The 25,014-nt window shown below is 39.3% G+C and overlaps 1 protein-coding gene and 1 pseudogene across 3 annotated transcripts in view; one reads left to right on the forward strand and one right to left on the reverse strand.

Annotated features, from left to right (window-relative positions):
* The window catches only part of Fzd3 (frizzled class receptor 3), a 64,239-nt gene that overhangs the window by 12,916 nt on the left and 26,309 nt on the right, over positions 1-25,014 (forward strand). The window contains exons 1-3 of one of the 3 annotated variants that reach the window (XM_059273460.1): positions 2,064-2,409; positions 10,869-11,065; positions 15,826-16,843. In XM_059273460.1, the coding sequence (XP_059129443.1) occupies positions 10,881-11,065; positions 15,826-16,843 (1,203 nt within the window). In that variant the 5' untranslated portion in view covers positions 2,064-2,409; positions 10,869-10,880. Of the gene's footprint in view, positions 1-2,063; positions 2,410-10,868; positions 11,066-15,825; positions 16,844-25,014 lie in introns of those variants that run through there. The other 2 variants (XM_059273458.1, XM_059273461.1) reach the window with 2 other exon arrangements.
* On the reverse strand, positions 19,565-23,870 carry LOC131919794 (securin-like; annotated as a pseudogene).

Raw genomic sequence — 25,014 nt, forward strand, 5'->3', positions numbered from 1 at the left:
TCTGGGCTGTGGTCCTGGGTTCTATAAGAAAGCAGGCTGAGCAAGCCATGAGGAACAAGCCAGGAAGCAGCACCCCTCCCTGGCCTCTGCCTCTGCTCCTGCTCCAGGTTCCTGCCCTGTTTAGGTTCCTGTCCTGATTTCCTCCAATGATGAACAATGATATGAAAGTGTAAGCCAAATAAACTCTTTCCTCCCCAAGTTGCTTGGGTCATGGTGTTTCATCACAGCAATAGTAGCCCTAATTAGGACAGAGAAATATAAGAACCTTCTTCTATATTAAAAACAAAAACAAAAGAAGTGCTTTCTCTTCCGGTGTGTTTGGTGTTAACGAAAGAAGATGACAAAAGGAATATCATCCTTTGGAAAGTGTCCCAATAAGATACACATATTGTGCCCCTGCTGTGGCTCCAAGGCCTTTCACCTTCAGAAGTCAACCTGTGACAAATGTGGCTACACTGCTAAGCGATAGAGAAAGTGTAACTAGGGTGCCAAGGCTAAGCTCCAAAACACTACCAGGACTGGGTGGATAGGCACCTAAAATTGTCTGGCGAAGATTCAGACATGGATTCCATGAGGGAAGTACCCAGTTCATCTTGAAGATTTCAGTCAGTCATAAATGTTCTGGTTTCAAAAACAACAACACCACCACTCTATATACAGGTAGTGGGGAATTATTTGCAGTTTTTTCTAATTTTTAGGAACGAAAGTAACAGCTTTTGAAATTTTGAATGTACTCCAATGTAACAATACTGATCCACATTTATGGATAGGCATTTTAGAAAATAAAATTTCTTTTTGAGTTCATGGTTTTTTATTCTTGTTTTTTGTTTGTTTATTTGTTTTCTGAGACAGGGCTTCTCTGTGTAGCCCTGGGAACTCTCTATAGACCAGGCTTGTCTCGAAATCACAGAGATCTACCTGCTTCTGTCTCCCGAGTGCTGGGATTAAAGGCATGTGCCACCACTGCCTGACTGAGTTCATGTTTTTAATCTCTAGAATACATTCATTGTCCACCATATTTACTTTCCTTATTATCTTTTGTTTAGGTTAGTGTTTATAAGATTTTTTTCTCTAAACAATGTAGTGAAATGATCTATTTTATTGTTACATTGACCTATATCCCCAGCCCTGATAGGTATGGCTTTAGAAACCAGTTTTATGACTAGGGTAAGCCAAACAGAATTAAGAAGCTTTTAAATTAAAACAACTATACATGCAGGTAGTAGAGAATTATTTTCAGTCATTTCTGTTTTTAGGAACAAAAATAATGATTTTTAGACATTTTGAATTGATTTACTTATGATAAATTGCATTAAAGGACTCCTTTAAAATTCTTGCTTTAAATCAGATTATTAAATGGAGTAGAATTTGACTTGTGAAGTATTGTTTTTTAAATATGTCATAATCCAGAACTCTCCACTATAGTGGAAATATTAAAAATTTACTCACTAAAGAAGAGTAAACCCTGTGTACTGTTTTAGGAACTCCACTTTGACTTTAGAAAGTAAGTGGATTCCTATGATAATGGTGTATTTCAAAACAGATTATTCAATTTCCCAAGCTATTAGCAGTGTGTAGACTACCACGGTACATTTTTTTAAATTAAGGTTTGAAAATGAAAAAGTTGTTACTGAATTAAAGGTGTTTTTAAAAACCTAAAGGTTTTTTGGTTTGGTTTATTTTTTCAAGACAAAAAAATAAATCTCAAGAGTTTTGGGCCTTGCATCATCAGGAACTATTGTCCAGAAAGGGAGCTTGGGCTTTGGGTTTTGCTTTGCTTTGCTTTCTTTTTTTTTTTTTTTTTTTTTTTTTAATTCTTTTATGGTTCTACTTACATAAAATTATTTTTATAAGTTGTTTGGAATAACTTCTTATTCTAGTTGGTTCTAAAGTAGCTATGAATAGTGATTTTGAATTTTCAAGGCTGTTCCACGTTGGTTCACATTTAGTGAATTTAGTCATGCTATTCCCAAACCCAGTATGGCCCAGTTTCTATGGTTACCAGGCCCTTTGTACAGGGACAAAGATTGGAATTCTGATTCTCCTGAGTCAGATTTTGGCCTTTGACACTGTCCCCTTTTCACACCCTTGCTAAGCTTGGACTGTTGCTATGCTTGAAGGCTTGTCAGTTAGCAGGTTGCTATGGTAACGAATGGAAATTTGAGAGAAGAAAGAATGGGAGCACAAAGACTTGGTTGATTTGAATTTAAACAAAGAATGTAAGGTTCCATGTAGTGCACCTTTGTTGTAGAAATCAGAAATCTAGTTTTAGAAAGTTACTTTCCAGTTTGTAAACTTCCTACACTCTAGTCTTGATTTAGGGAATGAAAACATCACTGCTTAGAGAAACACTCAAGAAGAATCATTTAGAATTCAGTCAGCCAAGTACCTTTCTCTATTTCATAGATTGTGAGTACTGTTCCTTATGTTATTATATATGTGTTCTCAACCTAAGTGACTAGGCCACGTCATTTAATTTTTATTTTGCCAGGTTAAAAATGTTAAGGTTAAGATCAAGGTGATTTGCTTATTTTAAAAGTACTAATACTTCGTTTTTAGAACAGCTTCATTGAGTTGTACCATGTCTAACAAACTACACTGATTTAAAGTGTTTCCTTTGATGAGTTTTAACAGCTCCTCTGACACCATCGTCATTATCCAAGAGTAGAACATTTCTGCCCCATCAGAAGCCTTACAGCCCTTTGTGGTGCCCGTATGCTCATGCTTCCAGCCATTGCAGATGTGCTCTGTCCTTATGGATTAGTGTGCACACTAATGTTGTATAGACATGGGCTCATACAGCATCTACTTTGTTAGAGTTTAGTTTTAGTTTCAGTTATGTGTGTGTGTATCTGATTGTGGGTTCATCAGATACACACACACATAGGTACAGTGCCCATGGAGGTAAGAAGTGGCCATTAGATCCCCTGGTGCTGGACTTACAGGTGGTTGTGAGCCGCCTGATGTGGGTGGCGGAACCTGAACTCTGTCCTCTCCAGCAGCAGTTTGTGCTCTTACCTGCTGAGCCGTCGCTCCAGGCGCACAGTATCTACTTTTTTGTTTTGTTTTGTTTTGTTTTGTTTTGTTTTGTTTTTCGAGACAGGGTTTCTCTGTGTAGCTTTGTGCCTTTCCTGGGACTTACTTGGTAGCCCAGGCTGGCCTCGAACTCACAGAGATCCGCCTGGCTCTGCCTCCCGAGTGCTGGGATTAAAGGCGTGTGCCACCACCGCCCGGCTAGTATCTACTTTTTATATTGTTTCTTTCACCTAGCCTCACAGTTTTGATGTCATCTACTTGGTTTGGCATCTTAAAAATATTCCAGTTGAGTTCTCCATTTGACAGTTGAGAACAGGGAACCAAATCAGCCTGCTGTAGCCCTACTATACTTGAAATTATTCCCTATCTTTTTTTTTTTTTTTTTTAAGATTTATTTATTATGTATACAGTGTTCTGCCTGCATGCCAGAAGAGGGCACCAGATCAAATTATAGATGGCTGTGAGCCACTATGTGGTTGCTGGGAATTGAACTCAGGACCTCTGGGAGAGCAGCCAGTGCTCTTAATCACTGATCTATCTCTTCAGCCCCTCCCTATCTTATTTATAAGTATTATTTATTAGTTATGTTCTGTATGTGTTAAGACTATTTATAAAAGGGGAAAACTAAAGCGTAGAGGTTAAATGAAACAAATTGGTTAAGTACAAGGGATATAGCTAAAAACGTCAAGGTTTGACTGGACTTGGATTCATGTTCATAGTTGTATGACTTTGGACAAGTTAGCATTTTGTGTTTACTGTGTGGAATTGTGTGATTGAAATGAAATAATGTGTGTGAGGTACTTTGAATAGTGCCTGTCATACTGTGTTAATATCAGCCAAACTCTACCTCAAGGTATTTGTAGCTCAGTGCAAACACACAAAATAGTCATTAAAACAAATTTTATAATTTATGATCATATACTCAGGTGGAGGATTTGATAATATATATAAACAATGATACCCCATCATATGGTATTTTACATTTTGCTTATTATCACACATACATGTGCATGTTTGTCATATGTGTACATATATCAGCAGCATGTGAATGTAATTCCCTACTCATTTTTTTTGAGACAGCGTCACACTGTGTAGTCTAGGCTGACTTGGAACTTGCTGTGTAGACTAGTCTGACCTCACACTCACAGAGATCTGCATGCCACTGCCTCCCAAGTGCTGTTAACTTTGCCTTTAGTTTTTAAATAATTATAGGCTCTTAGGAAGTTGCCAAAACAGTACACAGAGATTACATATATCCCTTTTTCTCTTTCCTGCCCTAATCTTACTGTTTTATAAACTTGTGATACCTAGTTAACATTGAAAGATTTATGCTTTTTTCTAGGTCTTTGCTATTACAAATAAAACTCATGTAAGCATTTCTGACATGTTTTTGTGTGGACATAACTTTTCATTTCTCTGGGATAAAGGACCAGGAATGTGATTGGGTTTTAAGAAACCACAGTGATTGTAAACTCATTTTACATTCCTACCTGAAGGATATGTATAGTGTATCTGTTTTTATGTTCTTGCCACTATTTGGTATTACAACTCTTTTTGTCTTTAGCAGGGCAGGTATATATGTAGTACTGTTTCATGTGCATTTCATTTGTTGAAATAACTGTTTAAGCTTTATTCTTATTTTCTGATTATATTTTCCCACTTTGTTAAAAAAAAAGTTTAGATTAGCTATAAAGTAACAGGTTTCATTGTTTTTGCTGAACCTCCTCTTCTGCTCCCTTGTCATGTCCTTCTACCCCTTTCAACTTTAATGCCTCATGTATTCTATTACCTCCCCCCCATAATCATTTTTCTATTCTTATGGTTCCCTTATATTTTACTTTGGAGTCGTGAGTTAAACTTTTACTTATTATTAATGTGTGTGTGGAGGGGGTGTGCCACAGCATGATTGTGAAGACCAAAGAATGATATTTAGGAGTCAATTCTCTCTCTCTCTCTCTCTCTCTCTCTCTCTCTTTTTTTTGTTTTTCGAGACAGGGTTTCTCTGTGTAGTTTTGGTGCCTATCCTGGATCTTGCTCTGTAGACCAGGCTGGCCTCGAACTCACAGAGATCCTCCCGGCTCTGCCTTCCGAGTGCTGGGATTAAAGGCATACACCACCACCGCCTGGTTATGAAGTACAATTTAACACCCCCCATACACACATGGATGTTTTTAGTTTTATTTCTAAGAACGTGTTACCTTGTAATAATTCTGAAAAATACATTATCATTTTCTCTGTCTCTCTCCCTCTCCCTTCCTCTCTCCCTCTGGTCTTAATGTTATATAGTTATGCTCTTAGTTAACATTGGCTCAGTGTATGTGTAAACCTTGTCATTTTTCACTAGTTTTTTTTAATTTTTTAAAAAATTTTTTAAAAAAATTATTTATTTATTTTTCTATTATCAGCTTGATACAGTACAAATTCTTATCCGAATAGTGAAATGTTGCACTGAGGCTTGCCCAGTAATTGAGTAAAACCAAAACTTATTATAAGCCACAGTCATCCTAGGGTCCCCCCTGCTATGTAGCCTCCCTGGTTCTGTGGGTTGCAGTTTTTTTGTTTTTTTGTTTTTTTTAATGGTTGTATGTGTGCAGGATATGTGCCATAGCACAGGTGTGGAGGTCAGAGGACAACTTTCAAGAATCAGTTCTTGCCTTCTGTCTTCTTGAGATAGGGTCTCTCTTGCTGATCTGCTTCTGTGCTGTGTACTCCAGGCTAGCTGGCTCTTGAACTTCCAGGTAGTTCTCCTGTCTCTGTGTCCATCTCTCTGTGGGAAAGTTGGGATTACAGATGGCATGCTACAGCATCCATGTGCTTCTGAGTATCTAACTCAGGTTGTCAAGCTTGCACGGCTATCAGTTATACTTTCTGAGCTTTCTTAGTTAGGGTTTCTATTGCTATGAAGAGACACCATGACCACAGCAACTCTTATAAAGGAAAACATTTAATTGCACCTGGCTTACAGTTTCAGAGGTTTAGTCCATTATCATCATGACAGGAAACATGGCAGCATGTAGTCAGTCATGGTGCTGGAGAGGTAGCTGAGAGTTCTATATCTTGACCCACAGGCAACAGGAAGTGAACTGTGTCCCACACTGGGCATAGCTTGAACATAAGAGACCCCCAAGCCCACCCCTACAGTAACACACTTCCTCCAACAAGGCCACACCTCCCAATAGTGCCACTCTCCATAGGTCAAGCATTCAAACACATGAGTCTATTGGGGACATATCTATCCAAACCACCACATTCCATTCCCTGTTCTCCATAGGCTTATAAATTGTAACATAATACAAAATGCATTTAGTCCAACTTCAAAAGTCCCCACACTCTGACATAGTCTCAACAGTGTTAAAAGTCTAAAGTTAAAAAGTCTCTTCTGAGATTCCTGTGGTTTCTTAACTGTAATCCCCTTTAAAGTCAAAATAAAAAAACAGATCGCATACTCAAACATATAATGGCACAGGATATACATTATCATTCCAAAATGTAGGAAGGGGAGGATAGTGAATAAATACTGAGCCAAAGCAAAGCTGAAAACCAGCTGGGAAAACTCCAAACTGCATCTTTGTGTCTGATGTCAAAATGCTCTTCAGATTTTCAACTCCTTTTGTCTTTGTTGACTGTAACATACTTTTTCTTGGGCTGGTTCCACTCCCTGTTAGCAGCTCTCCTCAGCAGGTATCCCACGACTCTGGCATCTCCAACATCTTGGGGTCTCCAAGGCAATACAGGCTTTAACTTCATAGCTTCACACAGTGGCCTCTCTAGGCCTCCATTCAGGGACACCCCTGATACATGCGTGGCCTCAGCAGCTTTTCTTAGTTGCAAAGGGAGATTCTATAACCCCTTTCTTCTATCCTTGACTCTAAAGCCAGAACTACATGGCCTAAGCTGCCAAGTTCTGCTGCTTGCTGGAGCTGGAACATAGTCCCCATGTTCAATTAGATCTTCACCATCTTTCTGTTTTCGATGGTTTACTTCACTGCCTAAGCTTGGCTGTTCTGGAGTTTGTTCTGTAGACCAGGCTGGCCTCAAACTCAGAGATCCACCAACCTCTGCATTCTGGGTACTGGGATTAAAGGTGTGTACCCCCATGCCTAGACCTTGTAGGAGGAAGTTTAGGGTGGGCTTTGAGATATCCTTTGCTCAAGCTATGCTCAGTGTGACATACAGTTGCTTCTGCTACCTTTGGATCAAAATGTAGAACTCTCAGCTCCTTCTCCAGCACCATTTCTGCCTGCATGCCACCGTGTCCCACCATGATAATGATGGACTAGACATCTGAAACTGTAATTAAATGTTTTCCTTTATAAGAGTTGCTGTGGTCCTGGTGTCTCTTCTCAGCAATAGAAACTAGCTAAGACACACCCTCAGCACCACTGTCTTCCATGTTCCTACTAGGATGGTCCATTAAGCTCCACTTAAAACGTTCAACTACTTTTCTAATCCAAACTCACAAAGTGCACAGTCCTCTGAACAAAAGCATGGTCAGGCCTATAACAGCAATACCTTAGTTCCTGGTACCAACTTCTGTCTTAGTGTCTTAGTTAGGGTTTCTCCTTTACCAGTTTTTATATGTATTCACTTGTCTCTATATAAGAGTGTGCATAGGCTTTGTCATTATCTTTTTATTGTGTTTTCCATTGTTCTATGTTTTACATTGAAATCAATGATAAATTTTGAGGTAATTTTTGTATTAGGGCATGGCTAATTTTTTGGCTTATGAATATTCATTAATTGAAGTGTCATTTGTTTAAAACACTATACTCTTTGTCTTAAGATTTAGAAAAATCTTGCTTTTGCTGCTAAAAGTCATGCTAAGTTTGTAAGTATGTAAATATTTGGTGAGCTGAAGATCAAACCCAGGGCCTCATACATAAAAAATATTTCATTAAATTTTAGAGATGATTTGTGGGGAGAGTTGGCATCTTTACATGAACTCTTCTAGTCCATGAACAGTTAGTTACCTTATGGGTTTGTGTCTCACTGAAATGCATCGTATGTTGGAGTCTTAAACCTAGTGCCTCACATTGTGTCTACAAAAATAGGATCATTCCAGATGTAATTAGGATGAAGTAATACTGAAGTACAGGGCCTCTTAATGTGATATGACTAGTCCTCTTAGATAAAAGGGAAATTTGGGCATAGAGAAAGACACACCTCCAAGAAAAATGATAACTCTTAGGGTTTCTATTGCTGTGATGAAACATCATGACCATAAAGCAAGTTGGAGAAGAAAGGGTTTATTCAGATTACACTTCGACATTGCTGTTCATCACTGAAGAAAGTCAGAACAGGAAAGTCAGAACTAAAACAGGACAGGATCCTGGAGGCAGGAGCTGATGTGGAGGCCACGAAGGGATGCTGCTTATTAGCTTGCTTCCTCTGACTTGCTTAGCCTGCTTTCCTACAGAACCTTAGGACCACCAGCCCAGAGATTACACTACCCACCATGGGCTGGGCCTTCCCAAATTGATCATTAATTGAGAAAATACCTTACAGCTGGATCTCATGGAGGCATTTCCTCAACTGAGGCTCCTTTCTCTCTGATGACTCTAGCTCGTGTCAGGTTGACACACAAAACCACAAAAACTCTACTACAGTAGAGTGGGGAGAGTGCTGAGTGAAGTGACCCTGCAACCTAAAAACTACCGAAGTAGAGAGTTCTGGGACAGGTTGTTCTCTGTGCCTTTAGATGTGGTCCCACTAACACCCTAATCTCAGACTAAGAGTTCCAGAACCAGAGATAGTGAAATTCTGTTGCTTAAGCCACTCTATTTATATCTCCATATATTTGGATCATCTCAGTTTCTCTCATCATTTTAATTTTCAGTTAACAAATACTATGCATGTGTTGTGGGCTTATACTCAATATTTTATTCATTGTTTTTGAGACAGTGTCTTGAACTGACCTTGAACTAATCTTCCCGCCTTAGTCGCTCATGTGCTGTAATTCTAGGCTTCTATCACTACACCTGGCACTTTTTGTGTGTGTGTGATTGTAAATATATTGTTTTTATTTGAGGTTCTGTTCACACTGTGCTTTCCTCTCCCATCTTGCCTTCTATGTTAATTCTTTTTTCCATTTCTGTTACTTTGTTGTTGTCTATTCTTGTAGTGCTTACCTTAAAAATTACAAGTCTTTTGATTTACAATATCCTAATAAAATAATTACTTCAACTACTCCTGACTCAACTTTTCCATTTTATTGTTATACATATTTATTTTAAATATATATGTATTTTTGTCAGGGTAAAGTATTTGTTAATGTATTTCCATATACTCATTCCTTTTGTTGCTCTTTCTTTTACATTTTCATTTTTCTCAGTTCCTTAGCACCAGCATAGGCAGCTTGATTCTCAACCTCTTGCCGTACTCCCACGTTCAGCCAGTGCCTTCATGGGAACATGGCTGCCCTCTCATGCCATGTGGCCGCACCCCCTGCTATTTGAGCTCATGGTCCTTAGTACTTTTTCATGAGTAGTTCTTCAGCAGCTTAAATGGGTAGCTTAAAACTTTCTCTTTTAAGTTCTTCATGGAAGCTATCATAATTGGAAGTGATTGTTGATTGTTATATATTAGTTACATATGCTTTACAGTTAGTTTCTTTGGCATTGATTTAACTGACTCTTGGTTTTCTGATTATACTGTATATAGAAATAATCATTCTTACTCGTTATATAAACCAGTGGTGAGAGTATAACCAGTTCACAATCGACTGTAGCTCAATTTATTTTATAAACAACTGGAAAAATATTCAATAGTCGGAAATCTAGGTGTACTTTTGGGGGGAATATTTAATCAGTTCCTCTGGTTACAGTAGGTATCTTAGACTAGTTTTATGTTTGGGTCCATGAGTTTTCTTTTCATTAACTTAGTATCAAATTATAGCATTAGCTGTATTTACAACATTTGATTTTAGTTTAAATAATTGTGTGGAAGTTTGTTTGTTTGTTTTATGTTTAGGGAAAAAAAAAAGAATTGATCAGCAGAAGGTGAGAGACTTTTCTCAACCAGAACACTCTTTACTGTGTGCAATTATGGAGAGGCCTTTCCAACTTCCATCCTTTACAGTATAACTACCTGTCTTCTTTCTTCTACCCTTCCCAGAACCCCTTGCTGCTGCTAATTCACTCTTTTTGATAGGTGTTAATTAAAATACATAAAAGGAAATTAAAGCCAGGCGGTGGTGGTGCAAGCCTTTTATCCCGGCACTCAGGAGGCAGGCGGATCTCTGTGAGTTCGAGGCCAGCCTGGTCTCCAAAGCGAGTTCCAGGAAAGGTGCAAAGCTACACAGAGAAACCCTGTCTTGAGAAACCAAAAATAAATAAATAAAGGAAATTAAAACCCTTACAGTCCTACCACCAAATAATAAAACTGTAATCATTCTTGAGCTTTAGTGAGTATCTTATATATTTTTTCTTTTTCCTATATTAAATGGATTATATTATTAGTAATTCCCAACCTGCTTCTTCATTAATATTACCTGTAACACTTAAATTTGTACAAGGATTTATCAGTTTTGTCATAGTCCTTGGATTTAACCAAATTAGACTCTTGAGAAGTAGCTCAGGGAGCATTTTATCTATCTATCTATCTATCTATCTATCTATCTATCTATCTATCTACCTATCTATTTGGTTCTTTTTTTTTTCGAAACAAGGTTTTTCTGTGTATCTTGCATTTTATTTTATTTTTTTAAAATCTTAGAGATATTAATAGCCTTGAAATTTTTTAAAAGATTAGTAAAAAAGAAACTCAGGTTATTAACAAACACTCAACTTATCTAAAGCCCTTTATCTAATTATTCAATTTTAACTTTTTCCTAGCCATTCCACCCTATGGTGAATCTGGACTGTTCTCGGGATTTTCGGCCATTTCTTTGTGCACTCTATGCCCCTATTTGTATGGAATATGGACGTGTCACACTGCCCTGTCGTAGGCTATGTCAGCGTGCCTATAGCGAGTGTTCAAAGCTCATGGAGATGTTTGGTGTTCCTTGGCCTGAAGATATGGAATGCAGTAGGTATGGGTCTTTTTTATGCTGACATATGTCTTCTCTTTCGTCTATAAAGAACAGAACAGGGTTGTTGGTTGTTTTTTTGTTTTTGTTTTTGTTTTAATGTATGGATGTGTATACAAATGTTGAGCACTGTTTCATGGTCTTATTTTTTTGTAGGAATTGAGAAGAAGTAAATGAAAATGATAGGAAAAAGATATGAAGAAATTTTTAAAAATTTAAGAATTACATAAACAAGACATTTGGTTGATTTGCTTTTCTACCTTTAAAACACATTTCTGTTTTTATAAGTAATGCTATTCATGAAAAATTAGAAGCTGAGTGGTGGTAGCACACACCTTTAATCCCATCACTTAGGAGACAGGTGGATCTCGAAGGCCAGCCTAGTCTACAGAATGAGTTCCAGTCTTTGGCAGCAGTTAACTCTGCAGCTCACACACAATTGAGCCTGCATGATAATGAGTATTCAGAGATGGGTAATGCCTGGGGGGCGCTCACCAACCTAAGACAGAGCGCCTGTGTGGCCTGGGCAGGCGTCTCCATGACAGGTAAGGTGACCTGCTGACGTCCCACACAACCTAAGTCAGAAGCTCATTTATTAGTAAAAGGGGGACCTGTAGGGCCCTGGCCCCTGTTTTGGGTAACTGTTGCCTTGCTTGCTGACCTTGACCTTGATATCCTCCCTATACTAATTCCCTTCCGGGTTCCACCCTCCTGAATGTTTAAGGGAAGTTCCTTGTCTGTGTATCCTGTATAATGGGCGTTAACAGCTTAGATACAAGATTGTAAAACATCGGTAGCGAACTTCTGCCCTCCGGGGTTCTCCCATTGTGCTGTAAGCCTGTATTTAAGACCTCCTTCCTTCAATAAACGGCATTTAGCATTAAAAAAAAAAAAAAAGAAAAAACCAGAATGAGTTCCAGGACTATAGAGATAAAATCTGCCTTAAAAAAAATAGAAAGAAAGAAAGAAAATATAGATAAGAAAATAATTATGCCGGGCATTAGTGGCACATGCCTTTAGTTCCAGCACCTGGGAGGCAGAGGCAGATGGATCTCTGTGAGTTTGAGGCCAGCCTCGTCTACAGAGAGAGTCCCAGGACAGGGTCCAAAGCTACATAGAGAAACCTTGTTTCAAAAAAAAGAAAAGAAAATACTTACTCATGACTCTCATTATAGCAGCCTAAATGCCTTTGATAGAGATGTGTGGATATCTAAGGCTGTTGTGTCAATTTTGTTTTTTTGATTTTTTTCCTATCACATATTCCCTATCACATAACACCCAGTTGAGAAAATGTTGGGTGCTTTTCAAGTCTCATCTAACACACAGATTGTGAGCTGTTACAGAAGACTGAAAGATTTGTTGGGCACACATTCCTGTAGTTTTGTAGGAGTGAGCACCATTAATAGTAATAATATAATATGTTATATAATACACCTTTTTATTTTCTGAACTATTCCAGAGATAGGGAATAAGGGAATACTTATGTACTCATAATGATCTGCCTTTTCCCTGTCTCAACATTTTGTAATGTTTGTCTTCAGATCTTCTTTTAAGAAATAAAACACTGTAGATACAAGCTGAGCATGGTAGCATATGCTTGTAATCCCAGCATTTGGGAAGCTGAAGCAGGAGGATTGTGAGTTTGAGGCCAGCCTAGGCTACATATTAAGACCCTGTCTGGAGTGAGGTAGGGTGGGTTTGGGGACTCTATAGTACAGCTGCATGTTTTGTTGTTCCTTGTCTTGCTCGAATTCCCTTCTTTCTCCCCAAGGTAAGATAAATATCATTAATTATGTCATGCTTGGTTTTATACATATATATATTCATGAACAAAATGTTTTCCCTTGTGTGTGTGTGTGTTTCATTTTTTTAAAATTACCAATTAACATTTAATATCTGATAGTTAATTGTGTTAATATCCTATAATTATTTAGCTGTCTCATATTGTTAATCATTTAGGTTGCTCCATGGTTTTCATTAGAAACTATTTATTTCTCCTTTAAAGTACTTATGACTGTGATCTGGCAGTTGTTGGTAGAGGAATATACCATGTCCTCACATGACAGAAGGGCTAGAAAGCAAAAGGTCAATCTCTCTCTGAAGCCCAATTCATGAGGGCTTTGCCTTTGTAAGTAATACTACCACAGTGAGGCCTGAGTTTCAGCACATGAGATTTGGGGGCATTCTGACCATAGCACTCATTCCTCAACTTCATGGACATCCTTGGTTTCTTCCCCAGCCTGTTTATTTATTTTTTCATCATTTAATATAAATGTTATCTATCACTTGAAATAATACTTTTGTTGATAATTTCATTTTATTCTTTCTTTTGTACTTGTTCAGATCTCCAAATGGATTGCTCTAACCCATTTCTTATAAATTAATTGTCAAACCATAGCTGTTGTTTTTTGTAGCTACTTGACCTGGTAAAGAAATTTTCTCTTGTTCCCCTCTGTACCTTTGCTGATAGAATTTTAGATCCAAAAGAACAGGGATTTTGTTCTGTTCACTACTTGTCTTCAGCATCTAGAAGAGTCTGGCACACTGAAGACACTCAATATTTATTGAACTTATGCCTGTTAAATATATTCATGTAATTCAGCCTAAGTAATCTAAGGTAGCAGAGAGTAATTCAAGTTGAGCAAAAATGCATGCAGAGAGATCAGTTGGAACATGATTAATACACTTTAAAAATCAAAGCAGAGCCAGATGAGGTAGTGAGACTGGACAGACCTGAAGGTAGTCAGAGGACAGCAGCGGAGTCCCTAATAATTGGATGTAGGGATTGAGTTTATAGGAGCTGAACAAAGATAACTTGCAGAGAACTAAGAAAACAAAAGAAACTGTAGACATGTTGAAATTGAGACAGATTTAAAGGTTAAGATTCTGGCATCTATTTAAACTTACATCTCACCTTTATTTCCTTCCCCCACAGCATGCCCTCCTTTTGTACGTCTTTAGAACATCGTATCTGAGCTACAGTGCTCTGCTGTATCAGACCAGTCAGTCTTGTTTCCTTCTCAGATCCTTCTCCTGGGTGTCCCTTGTGTTACGGTTCTTCACAGAGTTCAGTTCTTGCTTTCTTTGATACTTTCTCTAGAGCCTCACAAAGCAAATCTTAGCAAAATAGGCAAATTGAAATAATGACTTGTGTTCTATCTGATTACAATGAATAAAGCTGGAAGTCAGCACCTTAGAGAGACTATGAAATACAGACTCAGGCAGATTAAACAACAACACACTATAGAATGATGAATGGGTCATTGAAGAAATCAATAAGGAATTTATTTGTTTGTTTGTTTGTTTGTTTGTTTATTTTTTGAGACAGGGTTCCTCTGTATAGCCCTGGCTGTCCTGGAACTTGCTTTGTAGACCAGGCTGGTCTTGAACTCACAGAGATCCACATGCCTCTGCCTCCTGAGTGCTGGGATTAAAGATGTGCATCACTGCCCAGCAAAAAGGAAACTTTTTTTAATGTCTGGAGTCAAATGAAAATGAAAAGTCAGCACACCAAAATCTATGGGATACAATGAAAGCAGTCCTAAGAGGGACATTTATAGCTTTCTGAAATATGATTTGTGGTGATTGGTAAATAGAATTTTCTTTTTAAAATGTTCTTAATTTTACGCACATCTGTGTTCTGAAATAACTAAATTATAAAATACAGTGGGCTTGAAAGAAGTTGTCAGGATGGTGGGAAAAGCTAGGTGACATTAAAGACCTCAGATGCCCTTTAGTTACCCAGTAACATAAGTAGAGCCTGGGCTAGGGGCGTCCAGAGTGTTTGCTCAGCAGCCATAAAAGCCCTAGGTTCTAAACCCAGTATTGCCTCCCCCGAAGATAGAGAGTGCACATGAGACTTAAATGTCATTTGTGAGGTTATTACTAACCAGGCTCACGGTGCCTTGGACCATGCATTTAAGGAAGATTTTTAAATCTTAAATTTGAACTTTTGTCTACTGTTTTTCTGACACAGTATAATTGCACACACACACACACACACACACACACACACACACACACACATACTTCACATTTGGAAACCATAAAAACTGTGCTAAATAAATAGTCCACATTATGTTGTTTATTATTGATGGCTGGTTTCACTGTTTTAATGGAGTGCTGATTTTGAAGATGAAACAAATTTAATTTTAAGACTGTTGTTTAAAATCTGCTTGAAGCCTCCCCATAATATGCCATTATCTTTTGGGTTTTTTTTTTTTTTTTGAAGATTTTTTTTAAAATATAATTTATTTTTATTTTATGTTCATTGGTATTTTGCTTACATGTATGTTTGTGTGATGATGTCAGAAACCCTGGAACTGGAGTTACAGACAGTTATGAGTTGCCATGTGTGTCCTGGATATTGAACACGTGTGCTCTGGAAGTGCAGGCAATGCTCTTAACTGCTGAGCCATCTCTCCAGACCCCCATTTTTTTTTTTTTTTGGTTTTTGTTTTGTTTTGTTTTGTTTTGTTTTTTGAGACAGGGTTTCTCTGTGTAGCTTTGTGCCTCTCCTGGAACTCACTTGGTAGCCCAGGCTGGCCTCGAACTCACAGAGATCCGCCTGGCTCTGCCTCCCGAGTGCTGGGATTAAAGGCGTGCGCCACCACCGCCCGGCTCAGACCGCCATTTTTAAATTTTTATTTATCCCTAGTAATAGAAATAGATGAGGTCACAGATGCTAAATTTAGAATTTGAAGTTGCTAAGTAACAGCAGACTTACCTGGAAGTAAATATGGTTATCGTCTTTTATTTTTTAGGTTTCCAGATTGTGATGAGCCATATCCCCGACTTGTGGATTTGAATTTGGTTGGAGATCCAACTGAAGGTGCCCCAGTTGCAGTGCAGAGGGATTATGGCTTTTGGTGTCCCCGAGAGTTGAAAATTGATCCTGACCTTGGCTATTCCTTTTTGCACGTGCGAGATTGTTCACCACCATGTCCCAATATGTACTTTAGGAGAGAAGAACTGTCATTTGCTCGCTATTTCATAGGACTGATTTCAATCATTTGCCTCTCTGCCACGTTGTTTACTTTTTTAACCTTTTTGATTGACGTCACAAGATTCCGTTACCCTGAAAGGCCTATCATATTTTATGCAGTCTGCTACATGATGGTGTCATTGATTTTCTTCATTGGCTTTTTGCTTGAGGACCGAGTAGCCTGCAATGCATCTAGCCCTGCACAGTATAAGGCTTCCACAGTGACACAAGGATCTCACAATAAAGCCTGTACCATGCTTTTTATGGTACTCTATTTTTTCACTATGGCTGGCAGTGTATGGTGGGTAATTCTTACCATCACATGGTTTTTAGCAGCTGTGCCAAAGTGGGGTAGTGAAGCTATTGAGAAGAAAGCATTGCTGTTTCATGCCAGTGCCTGGGGCATCCCTGGAACTCTAACTATCATCCTTTTAGCGATGAATAAAATTGAAGGTGACAATATTAGTGGCGTGTGTTTTGTCGGCCTCTACGATGTTGATGCGTTAAGATATTTTGTTCTCGCTCCCCTCTGCCTATATGTGGTAGTTGGAGTTTCTCTCCTCTTAGCCGGCATTATATCCCTAAACAGAGTTCGTATTGAGATCCCATTAGAAAAGGAAAACCAAGATAAGTTAGTGAAATTCATGATCCGGATTGGTGTTTTCAGCATTCTTTACCTTGTACCACTCTTGGTTGTAATTGGATGTTACTTTTATGAGCAAGCTTACCGTGGCATCTGGGAAACAACATGGATACAGGAACGCTGCAGAGAATATCATATTCCGTGTCCATACCAGGTAAGGGAACCCTTGTTATAATTCTCAGAATGTATGATAGTTAAAGAAGTAATCTTATCTGTTGTTTTCTTTCCAATTCTTCATGAACTTTAAGCATGTACATTAAAGTTTTAAAGTGAAGATAATTGATAAGTATATTGCAGTAAATACACAATACACATATTTGTGTAGACATTCATTTTAAAAGATGATTTACATTTCCATACTATGAGCTTAAAGCAACTTATTTCCATTACTAAAAATATTTATTGATTCTTTGAAAGTCAAGGTTTATAGAGTAGGAAACTGTTCCGACTCTGAGAGAAGGGTCTTGTTTTCTGTGGAAATTTCACTGGTGGTCAGATTAGTAATTATTTGAATAGTTGTACAGAAATGGCAGAATTCAATTGCATAAACTCTCTTGGCATTATTTTTTCTTGTTTGTATGCAGAGTATTTTGTGATGTACCTTTGAGTTTGAAGAGTCATAGAATCAGAATTTTAGATCTAGAAAGAAGCTTAGAGATTATTTATTTGAATTTTGTCCATAAGTTAAATTTTCATGCATCTGTTTTGTTTGAATATTTGAAATACTGAGTGACTTGCCCATGTTTAGTGTGTGACCTGCTGGTGGTTAGTCTTAGGAGAGTGACTGGGAACAGCTCAGAGGACCCCATCCTCTAGATGTACCTAATCTTACTTTTAAAAGGAGTTTTCTAATTTTTTTTTTTTTTTTTTTTTTTTTTTTTTGGTTTTTCGAGACAGGGTTTCTCTGTGTAGCTTTGCGCCCTTCCTGGAACTCACTTTGTAGACCAGGCTGGCCTCGAACTCACAGAGATCCACCTGCCTCTGCCCCCCGAGTGCTGGGATTAAAGGCGTGCGCCACCACCGCCCGGCTGAGTTTTCTAATTTTTAAGGTTTGTTTATTTTATGTGTATTTGCCAGCATATATAAACATACCACATGCATGCCTAGTGCCGGTGGAGTTCAGAAAAGGGTGTTGGATCCTCTGGAATTGGGGTTATGGATGGTTGTGAGCCATCATGTAGGTGTTGGGAACCAAACCTGGATTCTCTCCAAGAGCAGTAAGTATTCTTAACTGCTGAGCAGTCTCTCAGCCCCTCAAAAGGTGTTTTCTTAGAGTGTTCTGACATTGCATCTGTTCACTGTCTTCTAAGTGTACCAGTCACCTTACTGCTCCTTGACGTGTCTCAGACCTCTAAACACCATTGAAGCACTTACACCTCAGACTAAAGGGCTTGTGTTTGTGTATCTTTTCTTCCTACTGGACAGTGAACTCTTTGAGAGCAAGAACTTTTTCTTTTTTTTTTTTTTTTATAATTTTTAAATTTTATTTTATGTGCATTGGTGTGAGGGTGTCAGATCTCCTGGAACTGGAGTTACAGACGGTTGTGAGCTGCCATGTGGGCACTGGGAATTGAATCTGGGTCTCCTGGAATAGCAGCCAGTGTTCTTAACCACTGAGCCATCTCTCCAGCCCCCAAGAACTTTTTCTTTTATTGAACATAGATTCTATTTTCACACAATACATCCTGATAATAGTTTCTCCTCCCTCTACTCTTCCCAGTTCCTCCATCTCCTCTGCCCTCTGGATCTACTCTTTTCTGTCTCTCATTAGAAAAGAACAGGCTTCTAAGAGATAACAATCAAACATGACAAAATAAAATACAATAAGATAGAGCAAAAACTATCAAATTGACATGGAAATCTAACAGGAGGAAAAAGAGTCCCAAGAGTAGGTACAAGAGTCAGAGACCTACTTGTTCTCACATTGAGAAGTCCCATAAAATACTAATAGCTATAATATATATAGAGAGAAGATCTGATGCAGACCCATGCAGGCCCTGTGCTTGCTGCTTCAGTCTCTGTGTGCTCATATACACTTTGCTTAGTTGCTCCAGAGGACCTTGTTTTCCTGGTGTCCTCCATCCCTTCTAGCTCTTGAGATCTTTCCACCTCCTTTTCTGTGATTCCCGCTGTGTAACTGGGGGGTAGGGGATTTGATGGAGACCTCCAGTTTAGACTTTCTTTCTACATAATGTCTGGCTCTGGGTCTCTGCATCTGTTCGCATCTGCTGCCAGTGAATACCTCGTTGATGATGACTGGATAAGGCACTGATCTATGAGGATAGCATAGTATCATTAGGAATTATTTTATTGATTCTTTTAGACTGATAGTGTTTGGTTTTACACTAGGTCTCTGGGCTATCTAGTCTCTGACTCTTGATTACCCAAGCACTGTTGGGTATGTGTTCCTTCTTATGGAATGGGCCTTAAGTCAAATCAGACATCGGTTTGGCTACTCCCACAAGTTCTGTCCTAGCATATTTTGCAGTCAATATAGACTGTAGGTCAAAGGTTTTGTGGCTGGGTCAGTGTCCATGTTTCTCTTTCAGTACCTTCCCACACTAAAGAGACTAGAACATAGGGGTAAAGGCTCCATGTAGGCATCAGCTCAACTACTCCAGGTTCAATGAGTTGTGTGGGTGTTGTTCTCAGCAATGGGGCCCCACTGTCAATTTGTGGAGAGCAATCCTTTGTCTTAGCAACAGCCTGAGTTGTTTGGGGATTTTCATGGGACCCTCCCCTTGACCAACAAAGCATCCTTTAAATGAAAGACAGTGTATCATTGCCTATCAGCAGGTAGGGAGCTGAGCAAAGTATAAGGGTTTGGGACTGTTGTGTGGATGTCAGTCACCCTTTTATTGACCTCCCTTAGGTCTTAGAGTGGTCTATAGTCATTAGTATGATGCTTCTTAACAGGCAGCGAGGGTGTGTTCCAGGCCGATTGCACAGACCGGAGAATTCCCACATCCAGCAGTAGCCTTATGTATGGAATGATGCCCTTTTTGGCCTCTGAGGGCATAGGGTACTGGCAGACTTTTACTGGGTCTGCCCCTGACTTGATTTCCACAGACTGGGAGGCAATGTGCTGCCAGTCCCATTCCCCCAGTCTCAGCCCAGGCTGATGGAACTCCTGGCGCCACTCCTCCAGCCAAGGGTCAGGTACAGGGGCCACTTGGTTTAGTCTATATTCCTCAGTCATGTCACTAGTTACCAACACATGAACAGGCTTTCCAATCTCATTGAGCAGCTTAGCTCCTTTCTCAGAAAAATGTATCTGAGCTTTCATTTTGGTCAGTAAGTCTCGCCCTAACAGGGGGTATGGCATTCTGGAATACCTGGCCTGCTCCTAAGTCCACTGTTCTTCAAGTAGTCCATGAGTAGGGCCTATTCCCTGTGGCCCCTTGGACCCAAGTTTGTTTGTTTGTCATGGGCCCATCCGCCTTTAATAACACTGAATTCTGAGCTCCTGTGTCCACCATGAAATCAGTCTTTTCCCCCTCCACTTTTAGGGTTACCCTAGGTTCAGGGAGGGCGGCCAAACCCCATCTCCCCTAATCACTGTCCATATCTCTCTGACGAAAGACTTTGGCATCGCCTTTAGTCACTTTTTCAGGGCATTCTCTTGCCCAATGACCTTCCTTTTTACAATAAGCACGCTGATTCCTCTCCAGCCAGGGTCTTCCTTTACCTTTTGGCCTTTTTTCTTCTCCGGCCGCTGGCTACAGCAGTTTTCTCTGACATTCATCCAGACTGGCAGTAGCAGCTAGTAATACTTTAGCCAGATATTGGTTTTGTCGCTTTTCTTTTTTAAATCTCTTTCTCTTCAACACTTTTCCTTCCATTGTACACTTTCTCAGCCACTGTAACTAAGTCTCTAATGCTTTTTTCTCCTAGGCATTCTAACTTCTGTATTTTCCTTTTAATATCTGGGGCTGCCTGATTAATGAAAGCCAAAATCAAGGCGGCTGCATTTTCTTGTGACTCTGGGTCATATGAGGTGTATCTCCTGAAAGCTTCCTGCAGTCACTCCAGGAATGCAGCTGGACTTTCATCCTGGCCCTATGTAACATCATAGACCTTACTCAAATTTGCAGGCCGAATGCAACCCTATCCTGCCACTAGAAGCCTTGTCTGCCTACAAGAGATGGCCAGTTGAGACTCCCCCATTATTAAGAGTCCTCATTAGAATCACCATCATAGATGCCAGAAAGTTTTCACTTCACTAGGTTTCCACAACACTCCCCAAATGCCCCCCAATTCCAGCTGTCTCTCCTTATACTCTCTCTATCCCATCTTCCCCACCACCTGACCCTCCCCTCCCATTCTCTGCTCCCAGTCTGCTTATAAAATCTATTTTCCCCTCCCAGAGAGATCCATGTGTGTCCCCCCTGTATCCCTCCTCTTTACCTAACCTCTATGGGTCTATGGATTGTAGCTTGGTTGTCATTTACTTAATAGCTAATAACTACTTATAAGTGAATACATACCATATTTGTCTTTCTGGGTCTGGATTACCTCACTTAAAATGGTTCTTTTCTAGTTCCATCCATTTGCCTGCAAATTTCATGATGTCAGTTTTTTAACAGCTAAGTAATACTCCATGGTGTAAATGTACTACATTTTCTTTATCCATTCTTTTGTTGAGGGACATCTAGGTTGTTTCTAGCTTTTGGCTATTATGAATAAAGCCGCAGTGAACATGGTTGAGCAAGTGTCCTTGTGGTAGGATGGACTGTCCTTTGGATATATGCCCAAGAGTGGTATAGCTGGGTCTTGAGGTAGATTGATTCCCAATTTTCTGAGGAACCACCATATTGGTTTGCATAGTGGCTGTACAAGTTTGCACTCCCACCAGCAGTGGAGAAATGTTCCCCTTGCTCCATATCCTCACCAGCATGAGCTATCACTGTGTTGCTGATCTTAGTCATTCTGACAGGTATAAAATGGAATCTCAAGTAGTTTTGATTTGCATTTCTCTGATGGCTAAGGATGTTGAACATTTCTTTAAGTGTTTTTCAGCTATTTGAGATTCCTCTATTGAGAATTCTCTGTTCAGATTTGCACCCCATTTTTTAATGAGTTATTTGGTTTTTTGATGCCTAGTTTCTTGAGTTCTTTATGTATTTTGGATATTAGCTGTTGGATGTGGAGTTGGTAAAAAAAATTTTCCCATTCTGTAAGCTGCTGCTTTGTCCCATTGATAGTGTCCTTTGTCTTACAGAAGCTTTATAGTTTCATGAGGTCCCATTTATTAATTGTTGATCTTAGTGCTTGTGCTAATGATGTTCTGTTCAACAAGTCCTCTCCAGTGCCAATGAGTTCAAGGATATTTCCCACTTTCAGGTTCAGTGTATTTGATTTTATGTTGAGGTTTTTGATTCACTTGGACTTGAGTTTTGTGCAGAGTGATAGATAAGGATCTATTTGCATTCTTCTACATGCTGACGTTGAGTTAGACCAGTACCATTTGATGAAGATGCTGTCTTCTTTCCAGTGTGTATTTCTGGCTTCTTTATCAAAAGTCAGGTGTCACTGGGTGTGTAGATTTATTTCTGGATCTTCAATTTGATTCCATTGATTAATGTGTCTGTTTTTATGCCAATACCATGTGGTTTTTATTACTGTAGACATCAGAAGATGGAAGAATCTCCTATGTTCATGGATCGGTAGGATTAACATAGTAAAAATGACATCCTACCAAAAGCAATCTACAGATTCAATGCAATCCTCATCAAAATTCCAACACAATTATTTAACAGACCTTGAAAGGCCAATTCTCAACTTCATATGGAAAAACAAAACCCAGGACACCTAAAACAACAATAAACAATAAAAGAACTGCTGAAGGTCCCACAATTCCCCATTTTAAGTTGTACTACAGAGCTACCCCAGTTCTTTAGTGTTTACATTCCCTTATTAGTAATACGACGATGTTCCCATGTGCCTATTGGCCTTGTGGCTTCTCCCCTTTTACTTGCCTATTTGTTACCTTTGTTCACTGCTCTGATAGGTTGCTGTTTGTTGCTGATTTCCAGTTATTTGCATCACAAGTATCTTGTCTGGCTTATTTTTTGTGATTTGGGGTTTTTGTTTGTGTTTTTTGGTTTTGTTTTGTTTTTAGGGTTTTGTTTTTGTTTTTGTTTTTTAGTAAGTTTTTATTCAGGTTGAATTTGGCCATTTTCTTTTCTTCCTTTCTTTCTGTTTTTGCTTTTTCAAGCCAGGTTTCTCTGTGTAGCCCTGGCTGTCCTGGAACTCACTCTGTAGACCAGGCTGGCCTTGATCTCACAGAGATCTGCCTACCTCTGCCTCCTGAGTGCTGGAATTAAAGGTGTGTGTCACCACTTCCTGGCTTACAAATGTTTTAATAATGTAGCATATACAAACTGTAAAGGAGTAAGAAGTTGAAATATCTGCATCATAACAAGCAGGTGGCAGTTCAACATCCAGGGTGGAGAGAGCACTGGAAGGAGGCTACAGCAGATTGAGTCCATGGGAGAAGGGGCATCTTCATAGGCAAAGGGGGGTCCAGGTTCTGCACCTTCTCAAGCTCTTTCTTCATGTGTACGATCATGAGAGGTACTCCATTCAAGGGGAGGTGTTTGATCTGATGCTCCTCAGGAAGGTCAGAACTTTTATCTTGAGAAGTGGTCCTCAAACTTCCTAATGCTACAATCCTTTAATACAGTTCCTCATGTTGTGGCGACCGCAAACCATAAAATTATTTTCATTGCTACTTCATAACTGTAATTTTGCTACTGTTTTGAATTGTAAATATCTGATATGCAACCCCTATGAAAGGGGTCATTTGACTCCCTATGGGGTCATGACCCACACGTTGAGGACCATTGGTCTAGAAGATTGAAGGGGAAGAATTTTTCTATTTCTGGAAGAGAACTTTGTACTTTAACAGTCTCCTTGGTGACATTTTTCACAGTGAAAGTTAGTTGTTTTGTTTGTGGGGGGAAGGTATTAGTCTTCACTGACTTTCTGTAGTTCTTAACCAGCCTTTCTGCCAGTGTTGCATAAGGCTGATGGAGCACTGAACACTCTGCCAACTTGTGGTTTTAAAACCTGCTGTTTCTCATCCAAGGTTTTGATACCAGATCCAGCCTCAACCCATCCTTAGCCAAATGGTGTCCACATTCTCCATTATCCTCATCTACAGAGACCAGAGTAGCCATCCCGGATTACTCCAAGACTCCAAGTTTTCTAAAACTTGATGAGAACATTTTTCACATTCACATCTCATGGTTAAGAACACTTGTATGCATACATTTAATTTTTTTCTGTTAATTTTTTCTTCATAATTAATATTAACCTTTCTCTTTAAATAATAATGTGATCTAATGAATTCCTTTGTGATTCCTTTGTGATTTCATGGTTTGATTTTGTTGTTTTGTTTTTTGTTTTACAAGACAGGCTTTCTCTGTGTAGCCTTGGCTGTCCTGGAACTCACTCTGTAGGAACTCACTCTGTAAACCAGGCTGGCCTTGAACTCACAGAGATCTGCCTGCCTCTGCCTCCCAAGTGCTGGAATTAAAGGCGTGTGCCACCACTGCCCGGCTGATTTCATGGTTTTTAATCTCACTTGAGTAAATGGATGTTGAATTGAACCTGGCATATTCAAAAGAATGAAGTACTGTAAAGAGTTCACTAGTTTTATTGACTTGATGGTGGGTATAAACCTATACCATTTGATACGCACAGTAACTTTGTAAATATGTAGTGTGGCTTCATTCTAAAGCATATGAAGTTATGTGGCTTACACAGTGTGGTAGTTTGAATGTAATTGGCCCCCATAAGATCATAGGGAGTGGCACTATTAGGAGGTGTGGTTTTGTTGGAGTAGATATAGCCTTGTTGAAGGAAGTGTGTCACTGTGGGGGCAGGCTTTGAGCTCTCCTATGCTCGAGATACTACCCAGTGTCTCAGTTCATTTCATGTTGCCAGCACAAGATAAAGAACTCTCAGCTACCTCCCCAGCACCATGTCTGCTTGCACACTGCCATGTCCCACCAAGATGAGAATGAACTGAACCTCTGAACTGTAAGCCACCCAGTTAAATGTTTTCCTTTATAAGAATTGCCTCTTCATAGCAATAGAAACCCTAACTAAGTAAGACACACAGTCATATTAGCTAAGAGATCAACAAAAGTAACCTATACAAACTACATTTCAGTGACTATAAGGCTGGCCACCTGTGCAGGTAAAAATACATATCACAGGATTGGAGAGATGGCCCAGAGGTTAAGGGCACTGGCTGCCCTTCCAGAGGTCCTGAGTTCAATTCCCAGCAACCACATGGTGGCTCACAACCATCTATAA

Source organism: Peromyscus eremicus, chromosome 9 (genome assembly GCF_949786415.1).
Source record: "Peromyscus eremicus chromosome 9, PerEre_H2_v1, whole genome shotgun sequence".
NCBI lineage: Eukaryota > Metazoa > Chordata > Mammalia > Rodentia > Cricetidae > Peromyscus > Peromyscus eremicus.